The sequence below is a fragment of the Pseudochaenichthys georgianus genome, chromosome 24 (genome assembly GCF_902827115.2).
Source record: "Pseudochaenichthys georgianus chromosome 24, fPseGeo1.2, whole genome shotgun sequence".
Classification (NCBI taxonomy): Eukaryota; Metazoa; Chordata; class Actinopteri; order Perciformes; family Channichthyidae; genus Pseudochaenichthys; species Pseudochaenichthys georgianus.
The window spans coordinates 17,486,875-17,499,635 of NC_047526.1; the positions used below are offsets into that span (position 1 = coordinate 17,486,875).

At 43.5% G+C, this 12,761-nt stretch overlaps 1 protein-coding gene across 1 annotated transcript; it reads left to right on the plus strand.

The window, feature by feature from the left end:
* The first annotated feature begins 1,047 nt into the window (after positions 1-1,047).
* dll4 (delta-like 4 (Drosophila)) lies at positions 1,048-10,179 on the plus strand. Its single transcript, XM_034076653.2, has 11 exons — positions 1,048-1,460; positions 1,602-1,862; positions 2,220-2,277; positions 2,896-3,159; positions 5,172-5,232; positions 6,313-6,443; positions 6,597-6,766; positions 6,879-7,098; positions 7,504-8,242; positions 8,590-8,698; positions 9,154-10,179. Exons 1-11 carry the CDS (start codon positions 1,407-1,409, stop codon positions 9,157-9,159), a joined length of 2,073 nt encoding a protein of 690 aa, XP_033932544.1. The 5' UTR covers positions 1,048-1,406; the 3' UTR covers positions 9,160-10,179.
* The last annotated feature ends 2,582 nt before the right edge of the window (positions 10,180-12,761 follow it).

A 12,761-nucleotide genomic window follows, 5' to 3' on the forward strand; every position in this document is an offset into this window, starting at 1 on the left:
GTGTGTGTGTGTGTGTGTGTGTGTGTGTGTGTGTGTGTGTGTGTGTGTGTGTGTGTGTGTGTGTGTGTGTGTGTGTGTGTGTGTGTGTGTGTGTGTGTGTGTGTGTGTGTGTGTGTGTGTGTGTGTGTGTGTGTGGGGGGGGGGGGAGAGAGAGAGAGAGCTCATTTGCATACAGCTGAATAGTTATGTCTCCCGGCCGTCCCGCACATTACACCCGCATGAGGGCGAAAGAGGGACACGCGTCGCAACAATAGGAGGCACGCTGCCTCTAAACTGTAAAACGCATGGGTGGGCATGAAGAAGCACGCGCCGCCAACAAGATAAAACACACTTTGCCGTGCGTAAAAGGAAACGTGTATAATTGTATTGGAGTTAATTCATTTGTGTAAAACGACACATATTGTAGGTTTATTTAATAAACAAATATAATATATATGAGTATATTAGGCCAGCACAGTGTAATTGGTTAAGGCATAGGGTCTGTTTTGCTTCTAAATGTCACAAAAAAGAATAGAAGAATAAAGTGTTTCCAGCATAAACATTTCTAGTATAATAGTGATAAAGCCCGGGGAATAGTCACTATGACCCCATAGAGTGAAGGGTCTGAGAGGAAATAGTGCGCACGCTGCAGTGTGAGGGCCAATTAGGTGTGCAATTGAGTGAAACCAATGGCAAAAGGGTGCAAGGAGGAAGACAGTAATTGAATTCCTGATTTCTATTCTCGAGATTTCGGCTCCCCTTCATTGTCCTCACCCACTGTCCGTGATGTGCAAATGTGAATCCTGGCGCATTGTACGCTAAAAATACGTCAACAGATGTTAGGGGCTTGTTAATAACCGCCCAGTATCATGGTGGTCAGTCAGCGCAGTGCCAGTGGGTATTAAATCTGGATAATTGTTGTTGGGTTGGAAGGGAAGGGGGTTGAATATGTGGAGTGGGCGGTGGCTTGTGGAGTGATTGACAGTTTATGTAATGAGCAGCGCAGTGCAAGTCTATATATCGAGGAGGGGACACACTACCCTTCATTCACGAGTAATAAGACGAGTGGTGAACATCCGTGGCACACTGACGCACCCAAGTTCAGCACCAAAACAAGCGCACAGCGGAGGGACCATTGTGGAGTACAGTATCACGCAAGGAGGAGACGTCTGCTGACAGAAAGAAGCACGGCTGTGTGGATATTTGCTCTTCCCTCACCTTTGGATAACTTGGAAACGCTTTCTCTGGACGCTTTTGACGCACGCCAACAAGGAGCTACGGGAGAACTCCCTGGGAGTGAAGAAGGATTTATACGTGTTTTAGATTTGAATTTTTCCATCTGTTTACCTTGGTGTAAATACTTTGGAATAGGAAGGTGTTGCTGCTTTATTGGCTGGTGACACGGCTGCCCTGGAGAAGCGAGAAGGATGGCAGCCTGGTTCACCTTTACCATCGCATTCAGCACCACGTTGATATCACAGGTATGAAGGATGATAACACATCTCCACATCTCCTCGGCGTTAACACATGGAGAGCCACTTTTTTTATTTATTTTTCAAAAAATAAGCAATATGTAATCGCACCAACCTTTTTCCTTAAATCATATTCCCCTTCTCTTTTAGGTATTTGGATCCGGTGTTTTTGAGCTCGAACTGCACGAATTTAAAAACCACAAAGGTTTGCTGGCAAACGGGAATGCATGCAAACCCAACTGCAGGACTTATTTCAGAATTTGCTTGAAGAACTATCAGGCTGTGGTCTCGCCAGGTGACTGCATCTTTGGAAGTACAATGACAGCGGTGCTGGGGACAAACTCTTTCAGCGCCAAGGACAGTGGCACTTTACCTAAACCGATTCGGATACCGTTCACCTTTGGATGGCCGGTAAGAGCCTGCAGAAGCAATTTATTAGTTGTTATTACAGCGAGCGCCTTTATGTTGTTTCAGGGAGCTGCCTTGCATTTTGGGAGCGTACCAGTTATTGGTCAGATCATAATCCATTTATTAGGTAACACTGTTGACAAACAGATTTGACTGCCAATGGTTTATTTCAAAATCCAAAATGCCATCCAATCATCATTGAAGCACATTTAGTGTAATATATGTTCAACAATCAACAGTCTGTGAAACAGAATATAAAAAATAAAGCTTTTCTTTTGACATTTTTAGATATTTTTGATTGGAAAAAGTCATAAAGAATCTAGAATGGATATTAATCATCTGCATGTGTTTTCTCCTTAGGGGTCCTTTTCATTAATAATTGAAGCCTGGCATTCACCTTATGGAAATCTACCTGTAGGTAAGTGCAACGTTTTTTTTTAACCACAGGAGGGAGCTCTGTCAGTACATTTAACATATGAGTCCCTATATAGTTTACCATTTTTCATCAAATACATTCACAAATATTAAATACATCTCAGTCACTCAGCATTTCCCTCCCGTTAATTGTTCATAATTTCACACATTTTCATGCCTATTCACTCCTTTGTTATGAACTTCAGAACACCTTTTTCATTCTTATACCCAATACAATTGAACTTCCTCTGGTTTATTTTGGTCGTGGGAAAGAGCTGTGGGCTTTAGTGAGAATATGCAGTGCCTGCCAAAAGCCCCTGACTACATCTTCCTGTATTTTACACCTTACTCTGTTCCGCCCTTTGGAAGAGGGGACTGAGCCTGGGAATGTTTTTGCTGATGGAAAGAAAGAAAGAGTTTATCTTTCATTTAGGCTGTATGGGATTTGATAAGGGATGCAGCTTGGTACTGGGCAGATTATAAAAGCGAAAGCGGATGACATTTGAACCCAGAAGCTATGAGGCATCTCTTGACATAAAACCACAATCCTTCCAAGAATTAAACAGGTTATTATACCACCCTACATGTATCCTGACTTTCTTCTCTTTTCCCCCCTCTTCAGATACCAACAACCCTGAATTCTTGATAAGCTTTATTGCCATCCAAAGACAAATGGGAGTAGGAACTGATTGGTCTCAAAACATGCAGACTGAAAAGCAGACCGAGCTAAGATATTCCTACCGATTCATCTGCAGCGAAAGTTACTATGGAGAAAGTTGTTCCAAAAAATGCTCGCCCAGGGACGACCGATTTGGCCACTACACCTGCAACCGCGACGGGCAGTTATCCTGTCTGCCTGGCTGGAAGGGGAAATACTGCGAAGAACGTAAGCAATCTACAACATGTGAATTACTGTATATCTGCAGTCTGGGCTTGCTCTATTTTATGTTAGTTGACACCAGAGTTTTGTTGTTCAGTGTTGCTCGGAGCCCGTTTCTGTGTATTTTACTGAACACCAGAAGGTCTTCCAGATGTTTGCAAATGACTTAAAGTGAAATCTGTTTCAACCTGTGGTTTGATGAGAACTCTTTGTAGGATTTGGTAGACAGTCCTTACCTTAAAATACTTGTTTTCAAGAATTCCTGATTGTGTTTGACCTTTGCCCTTCATCGTCATGGCTTTGGCCCTGGAGGGAGAAAAGATGTGAGCGTGCACCAGATACAGATGTCAGTAGTTATTTAGCTGTAAGATAACCCAAAGGTCATCATCATTAAGGCCACAAGACGCTGAGTGCTATAACAAGACATGACGTAATGATATGGGACAATTTTGGTGTAGTACGCCTTATATAATTCGCAGTTATATCATTCTGATATGTAATTGGCTGTGGGTTTGTGAATACTAATTGAATATGGGCTGAGGGAAAGGCGGCTTTGCATGACAACAGGCACATTGTACTTGTGCTAACCCACTTGGCCAAATCATATAGCAACACTCCCATGTTTTGGACAGCTCTGAATGAGTCTGAGGAGGCCTGATGCCATTTGGCTCCACAATACCAAGGGCCCTTTTCATCAAAACAAATTAATCAAAGAGTGGATGGAAGGAGGCACTGTGAGAGTAATAGTTACCATGTGCTGGATGTGTGGCCATGGGTGACAGCGGAACTGTCATCCATGTCATTCAGTGGTGAAAGAGAAATTGGCATGTGCCATTTTGACTGTGGCGCCAAATTTTAACCAGATGGGCTCACGTGTTGCAATTACAGACACATCAATCGTCGGTGACTACAGAAAATATACACGAGAAAGATGGATTGGGCATCTTTCAGACGCTATAATTTCCCCTCTAACTCACACTCCCATACATCAATTTAAACAAGCCTGGGCATTACTAGGCCTTTAGGCGGTTGACAAAACGCCGTTTTTAAGCACAGTAAAGCACATTGTACAGTTTAAACAAGCATATGCAAGCAGTAGTGGTCCAAATATTCCTAATTAAACCGGAAACAAAAGGTTAATGAGCACAGCTGTGAAGGGTCACTTCCTTGCTTACTTCCTTATTGACACTATTCAAAAAATGCACAGGTGTGCATTTACCTGACGTTTCTTTACAGGTTGTGTCTAAAAAGACGTCCTCTTCAAATAATACAGAGAGTTTGTGTTTTTTTTATAATCACATCTGTTCATGAAGTAGGCTACTGTACAGCGCGTGGCCGGTAACATAATCCGCAGACGGAGAGGGGTGCGCGGGCAGTAATAGGAGGAGCTCGAGCGACCGCACGCGCCAAGGTTAATCGCGGCATTATTATCCGCCACGCGCCATCGATGTTTAGTCCCTTCCATTGTTGGGCGCGCGGTAGTGGCAGCTGCAAATATGGTTCTGGCAGACCACAAACAACAATAGTGACAGCTGTCTGCTATTGAGAGCAAGCATCTGTTCTCCGGACTAAACCGGCCGCTTACCGTCAGTCGCCTGCTATGTTGTCCCGCGAATCAGTGTCAGGCCAGACCTGTACACTTAAAAGAGGACAAACAAACCCTCTACCCATAGCAGCTGGGGGTGTGGCGGACAGGTTTAGATCAAAATAAGGCCTCCAAGGAAAGTTAAGATACAATGAAGCCTCACGTACTTCATGTAAGGTCACAGTTTCAGGCTATTTCAGGAAAAGGGCCTTGGTTGTTAAGGAGTGTGAGGCTCATACAGTGTTGGTTTACATCCATAGTATTCTTCTGACAAGGCCAATATGCTGCCTATAGTGCTCCTTACTGGTGTTTTTGAGGGGTGGGAAATTAATATTATGTTGCATCACCTGGAACAGTTATGCTGGGAGTATAAGAGAAAAGAGCATGTACGTTTATATATAACTGCATATTTGTATTTTTTCTTCTGCTTTAGCTATCTGTCTGGAGGGCTGCAGCGAGAGGAATGGAAACTGCTCCAAACCTGGCGAGTGTGTGTAAGTATGAATGATTATGAAGTGTTGAAATAGGTGTTGGCTGTTGTGTAGGAAGGAACATATATGGGAATAGTGCAAATTACATCCAGTTTGGTTGAGTTTCTCAAAAAATCTATTATTATAAGGTGCATTGTCATGTATCAGCAACTCTGTCTCCTGCAATTATGTCAGAGTGTCATCTCTTGGGCTTTTCTGTCATGTATTTATAAAAAGATGTTGAAGCTCACTAAATCAAGAAAATCTAGAAAGTATTTTCCCTCATGTTCTCTCTGCGTCCTGACTGGTTTCTCTGCTTCCCATGTTCCTTTCTTTTCACTACCATGTCTCACTCACCAGCTTAGGATAATTCACACATCGACTCACACTGGCTGTGAGACATTCCCCCTGAATCCTATTCTGCCCTCTTTGTAGACATAAATCCATCATCAAATGTAGGTTAAACCCTTCGGATACCCAACAATGTAAAGCTGCACCCATGCTCACTCAGCAAAAACCCTTAAAAGTACATCTTAAGTCCCATAATCTCATGGTTCACTGCAAACTGTGCTGAGAAACGGATATTCATGGGAAACTAGAAAATATATAGACTTCTGGCTTTCTGCCAGAATTCTTGAAAGCAATATTTTACCTTTGTGCTATTATAATATTGTTCTTTATTCTTAATACACTGCATATACCTTCATGACTGTTTGTCCTGTAGTTGCTGCATTCATATTGTTGCAATAACAAATGTGTTGTGATGTAATGAGGTTGGGAAAAAACTATTAATGCTAATGCATGATTTGACTCATTTATAAAAAGACTTTGGAAAAAAGTGGTATTATAAGTGGCAATGGATGTATATCATCAGCATGTAATGACTGTAACCAACTGTGGTGCAGCCATTAATGTCTGGTTGGTGGATTGACTGCTGATGTCTTAATGCTATCTCCAGCTAATCCGTGACAGCGCTGTTAAGCATCATGTATGTTTAACTAGAATCAAAATGGCCAGTTTTAGATACTATATTCATTGCAATTATAGAATCTACAATATGAGGAATAGGTGATTAATCAAATACCTTTGTTTGTCATTTTGCAGATGCAGAGAAGGCTGGCAGGGCACGTTCTGTGACGAGTGTAAGAAGTACCCGGCCTGTAAGCACGGCACCTGCCAGCTGCCATGGCAGTGCAACTGTCAGGAGGGCTGGGGAGGCCTATTATGTGACCAAGGTACACACACGGACCACTGCTGCTGATGTTATCATATTACACTGTTTTCATTTGAATAAAAGCATTAGTAAATTAGGTTTGTGCATTCATGGCTTTGTAAATAGTTTTTTGTTTCTTGATTCCTTGTAAACAAACACTCTTCTCCCCCCCCAGACCTGAACTTCTGCACCCATCACCGTCCATGTGTGAATGGCGCCACCTGTATGAACACGGGACAGGGCAGCTATACGTGTACCTGCCTGCCAGGTTTCACAGGGGTCAACTGTGAGCTGGAGATGCAGGAGTGTGACAGCAACCCCTGCAGGAACGGAGCAATATGCACAGTGAGTGGGAAACGGATACATTATATTGTGATATATTAACCCTTACTATTATTATTATTATTATTATTATTATTATTGCTTAACTTTTCCTTTCTTTTCTCACTTTCCACAGAATTTAGAAAGTGGCTACATGTGCACGTGTCCCCAAGGTTTCGAGGGATCCCACTGTGAGCACAGCCTTCTGACGTGCGCAGACTCCCCGTGTTTCCACAGTGGCTTTTGCTGGCAGACGGACAATGGCCGAAGCTACAAGTGCGAGTGTCCCCGCGGCTACACCGGACTCAACTGCGAGAAGAGAGTGGACAAGTGCACGTCGCTTCCCTGCGCTAATGGTACAGTCTTCCTCCCCTTTCTGAACTTCCCCTCGCTCTTCCCCCCCCCCCCCCCCTCTTTTCTAAGTCCTGCAACTAGAAGCAGTGCTGAACAACAGGAATTGGTGGGAACTCAGTGTCTATTGTCCCACGTATAAACACTTGGCAGCTCAGAGCAGCAGCTTGTAAATGTCGCCACAGTTGTTGATGAAAGGGGGGACAAATATCCAGCATGGCTCCATTTCTGTCTTCTTGGAAACTATGAGATTGCTCTGTGTTGGGAGAACAATACACGGCGCTCTGGTCACACTGTGGATTTGAGTTGTGTGAACTGAAAAGCCCTCTTGGGAAAGTTGTGTGTTCTTTCTCATTTTGTCACCAATGTTCTGTCTTGATAGTAACCTCTCCTTTCTTCTTCTTGTGTAGGTGGGCTGTGTCTGATCCACGGTGGCACGCGTATGTGTAGCTGTCGTGCGGGATTCATCGGCCAGCGTTGCGAGATCAACATCAACGAGTGTGCCGGGAATCCCTGCCTCAACAGCGGCACCTGCCAAGACCGCATCAACGACTACACCTGCACCTGTCCCGCGGGCTACGGGGGGCGAAACTGCGAGAGAATCTTGGATGAGTGCTCCCTACGAACCTGCTTCAACGGAGGACTTTGCACCGGGGGCGGCGGGCCAGGGAAGCCTCCAGCATCCTGCATCTGCCTCTCAGGGTTCACCGGACCCCGCTGCGAGTTCTTCGCCGCCGTCACCTCCCCGGTGGCCGAGGAAGAGGGTCAGGACAGCTTCCAGTGGGCGGCTGTGTCCCTGGCCGTGGGACTGGTGGCGCTGCTGGTGCTGCTCTGCATGGTGGGCCTGGCTCTGAGACACATCCACAGGCAGGCCCAGAGAGAGAGGGCCGACACGGAGACCATGAACAACTTGTCCAACGGTCAGAAACACAACCTGATCCCAGAGTGCCAGCTGAAGAACAACAACCAGAAGAGGAGCCTGGAGGTGGACTGCGATTCGGAGAAATCGAACTTTATCCATAAAAACTATCACTTGGACTCTTACAACTCGAAATCGAAAGAGTTCAAGGACGAAAAGTCGCGAGAGGATAAAAGTCTTATTTATGTGAAATGTTTAGAAGACAAAATGCCCTTGAGTAGAATGTACAGGTAAGAGGAACCATTTTTACACTTTTTCTGTAGTAAATTGTTAAGTGTTTTAATACAGTGTGATATTTCCATAGGTCTGCTTTTTATTGTGTTCATACAGCGGTGTATATTTGCAGCCCTGCTGAGTTTAATGACTGTTAATGGGTGCTCTCACGCACTGCCTCAATTCAGATGTTTGAACCCCACAGAAAGCCTCCAACTGTTATTTTCACACATGTAAACACATTGTTCGTCATTTACACAAAGTCTATACATATGTTTCAGACAATTGCTTTTTTCTGCCTCTACATAGCTCTGCCATGTGCTTCTAGTTTGCGTTAACAAAGACTTTTGATTTGTGTTTGCAGTGAAAAGCCAGAGTGTAGGATATCAACGATATGTTCCTCAAGAGACTCCATGTACCAGTCGGTATTCGTTATAGCGGAGGAGAGGAAGGAGTGCGTCATAGCGACCGAGGTAAGCCAACAAAGAAAAACATCTTCATCAGCAAATCTTCCATTTGAAATGCATCATGTCGTCCCGTGTGCACCATCGCTCACTAGTGCAACAACATCTATGACGGCGGATAAGGAGTTTATTCTGGGTATTTGGTCCTCAGCTGGGGGGAAGCCTTAAAGTGCATTATTGGTTTCTGTAAATTAAACCGGCGATTCTTTATCTTGGCCATGTGATGACCTAAAGTCCGAACTTATACTGATTCCTTACACATGTTTGGCTCTGCTTGGTCTCAAAGGTGCTATGCTTAACTGCTGAGGCAATTTTTTCGTGGAATTTATAAGATGTCCAAGGAAAATATAAGGTTGGCACCAGAGCACACGACCTCTAAGAGTTCAGAAGGTGCAGTGAGAAGCATTATCGGGTTATTTCATTGCTCTGTTACTAAATAAATCTCTTTTTTCCACCCCCTAAAGGTATAAACTGTGAGGGAACGAAGGAGAAAGACACAATCGAGGCAGAATAAAAAAAGAATATTCTGGATTGTTTACAAATGCTGAGAAGAGACTGGAGATTGTTTTAGATGTCCACTGCTGCTCTGGAACACTTGAGAACTGGAGAGGGCGGAAACCTCTCTGCTCAGAACTGAGGAAACCTTATGTCGACCGAGTGTTTGTATGCAAAACATGTACAGTGAAGGACCTCTGAGAAGAAAAGACTGTCTACTCAAGGTGTGAAGAGCATCAGCGAAATATTAATTTATAATCTCGGCCATCCTGGAGGCGAGGGTGGATCACTCCGACCCCGGCCTCGTGTGATAATCATGATGACTTTGACAGCCAACCAATCAGTAAAAAGAAAAGGTGCCCTTACAAACACTCACTCCTGCCAGCTTCGCCTGCTATGCAAGACTCGGGGTCGAGTGAACTCACCCGCTGTCACAATCCAACCTCACGAACTCTGAGAGTTATAAATGTCTGAAACTAATCTTCAACTGTCAATCAACGTGAAAATGGACTTTTCCCATGCAGCGGTGAAGATTGTATGCAGCCCAAATTCACTAGAAGCCTTAACAAAAAGAGGGGGTTTGAACGCTCAATTTGTGCCCTTGTCTGTCCTTGGATCATTTGCACTACAACATAAAATGGGGGGGGGGGGGGAATAGTTTCTAATCAACGGGGATTTGAAGAGAAAACCACAGGAGCGCAATAGTCAGTGCTGTGCCAGCAAGATCCAAGAGAAAGGAAAAGTCTGCATAGAAATGTTTTTTATGCAACCCACCTGAGGAAGAAAAGAGACTCAAACAACGACTGTCACACCACTGCCTGCCTATAATACATTTCAAAAATACAGAACCAATAATGTAATTTTTTTAAACGATTGTTTCCAGAGTTTAATTTAAATATGACACACTGCTCTTTATATGTTTTATAATATTATTTTGTATATAATGCATATTTATAAGGACCAAACTTCTGAAGAATAAAACTTCTTGAAAACTGTTTTTGATTTGATGTCAGTAAGTGGAAAACGAAATTATTTTTGAGGTGTTTTTAAACAATGAAATTGAGTACAAATGACGATTGAATGTGTCTGTGTCTTGTATTTATTTTGTATTAAGATGAGATTATTCAAACCCATATTGCTCAATCAAACCGTCAAACTTGTGAGTAGCTTTATGAATATGAAATCCAGCTGCTCCCATCATATTGAATGTTTCGGACATTATCTATAAAATATGAAGCCCCCCTGACTGTAGCATCAGTACTTCGAGTAATTCCTGGAAACGCCTTTGGCTGCCACCCCTCGGTTTCTCTCCGGCCCTAAATTGGCTTGAAATTCAAATCCGTTTCCAGGGATACCACCCCCTCAAGCTGGAAATGGCGAAACAAAGCCAGGCGCAGGGCAAAGGGGAACGCCCCCCCCCCCAACCCTGCACCCCTCGTAATGCACACACACACACGCACACGCACACACACACGCACACACACACACACACACACACACACACAAACAGATGCCGTGGGGGGGGGGTCTGTAGTGCCATAAAAACAGCAGCATATGCCAGGCCTCTCGCCCCGTGTGCATGACACAGACCACCTCCCATAAAAAAAACACACTCGAGCACTTACAGGCTCCCCAACTGCCGGCCTCCCCTCCAGGGTTGAGAGCAATATTTCAATGCCCCCCGGTTTTGTACCACCCACTCCTGCAGACAAAACTGAGGATGGGGCTCTGGACACAAATGAAGAGATTTTTGGGAAAGTTGACTTATATCAGAGCCATCTGCTCAGTCTGGGAAAATGCTACGTACAGTCTTCATAAACCACCATCCTCTGACGTTTAAGTGATGTCACGCATGGATCTGTCATCTGTGCTAAGAATGTGTTCACGTTAGTGGCCAACATTGCAATATTATTACAGTATTACATTAGTATTTGAATTCACTTTTCATTTTTGTAATAGGTGTCTTTTCCTGGCTTCATTACAGTAAAGCAATGCCATCTTCTGATCTTAACTGTTCTAGCAGTAGTGTTTACCTTTAACCATTACCATAACCAAATTACACATTGTTATCAAAAATGTAAAATACGTGTTAAAAGCACCATCAACCATTGTTGCAATATCGATATCGAGGTGTTGCATCAGAACTATTTTTGATATTGTATTTCCTCCATATTTCCCAGCCCTAGATTTAGGGTGTCTGGAAATACATTTTGAGGCAATGTGTCATCCTCATTATCAAATGCAAATCTCTCCTGCCTCCAATTAACAGAAATCCTGCGACAGTCAACACCCCCTAATCATCAGCAATCAACACTCAGAGAATCTGGATGGCTTTCCCTCACACACATCCTGACCTAGGCATCCTCATCTAAGGAGTTGTGTGTGTAAAAAGAAAAATCAAGTTTGGAAAAGGGTTTCTTCTGGCCCAGCTAAAACAAAGAAAACATACATGTTATCGCTGTGATAAATCACCCAGTTAAAGCCTGTGATGCTTTGGTGTGTAACATGACCCAGCCCGATCGTTAGAGTTTCTTTCCCACCATCATCACACCTTAATGCAGACTTTCACACTCGTTCGCAGTGGCAAACACATGCTAGAACTTTGCTCTTTGGCCTCTGGGTCTCCGTACTCATGGCCAGGCATTTTCATTGTGTTATAATCACAGCATCCTGTTTGTGACCTGATGACATCAGTTCCTGTTTCCTCCCTGATTAAAAAACGCAGAACATGCCGGCGAGGGCCAACGGCTTTTCTCACGCAGCATCGCCTTGCTTCAATCTGCACTTCAGGAAACAACGTCAAAACATGTGAGAATGCAGACAAATACGCTAATCAGCAACTATTTATTCTGAAGAAAGGAAGAGGGGCAAATCTGGGATGTTGTGATGGAAACTGATTTGATATTCAAATCTGAGGAATGTGGAAGTGTCTCTTCATAACACTTCAAAAAAGATTATGCAAAATCACAAGCAAAAGTGCAAAACTGATACTTAGCTCTGGCTTTGTCTAATCTTTGTCACTTCTTTTTCTTTTCCTGGCATGTACAAAAACATGCATGTGAGGGCAGATCATACTGTGATGATGCTGTGCTGTGTAACGTTGCCCTACACTTGTTCACGTCTCATTAATTAACACTAGGTGTCAGTAAGAAACCCACACACAAGAAACACACAGGTGGTGTTCAGAGCAAATGCCAAAATAAAACCCCAGACAGTACACTCATGTTCATGTTCAAAACAACATCATATAACTGCAGCAAATAAGAATAATATGCTTTTTATAATTGGAATTTGAAAAGACATGAGACAGTTACTTAGAAAAACGTACTTGAAGGACTTTGATATAATCTGTTCACATTCTGTGATCTACTTTTAGATGCCGCTGAGCTTAAAAAGCCACAAGCTCCTAACATACTATAGATTGTTTACACACCATACTCAAAAAACAAGCTCCCCCTTCACCCCTGCAGGGGGGATAAATGCAGCTCGGCCTGCCTTACCTGTGACTTGGAGAAACAGTGAGAAACGTGTAAATTAAGCGATATTTCAAGTTGAACCAAGGCTCAGTGAAGCCTTG

Bases quoted from the DNA above. Each gene is read 5' to 3' on its own strand.
- dll4 (XM_034076653.2), top strand. From the start codon at position 1,407: ATGGCAGCCTGGTTCACCTTTACCATCGCATTCAGCACCACGTTGATA. The intron at 2,278-2,895 runs GTAAGTGCAACG...CCCCCTCTTCAG, and splicing joins TTATGGAAATCTACCTGTAG to ATACCAACAACCCTGAATTC. The intron at 8,243-8,589 runs GTAAGAGGAACC...TTGTGTTTGCAG, and splicing joins CCCTTGAGTAGAATGTACAG to TGAAAAGCCAGAGTGTAGGA.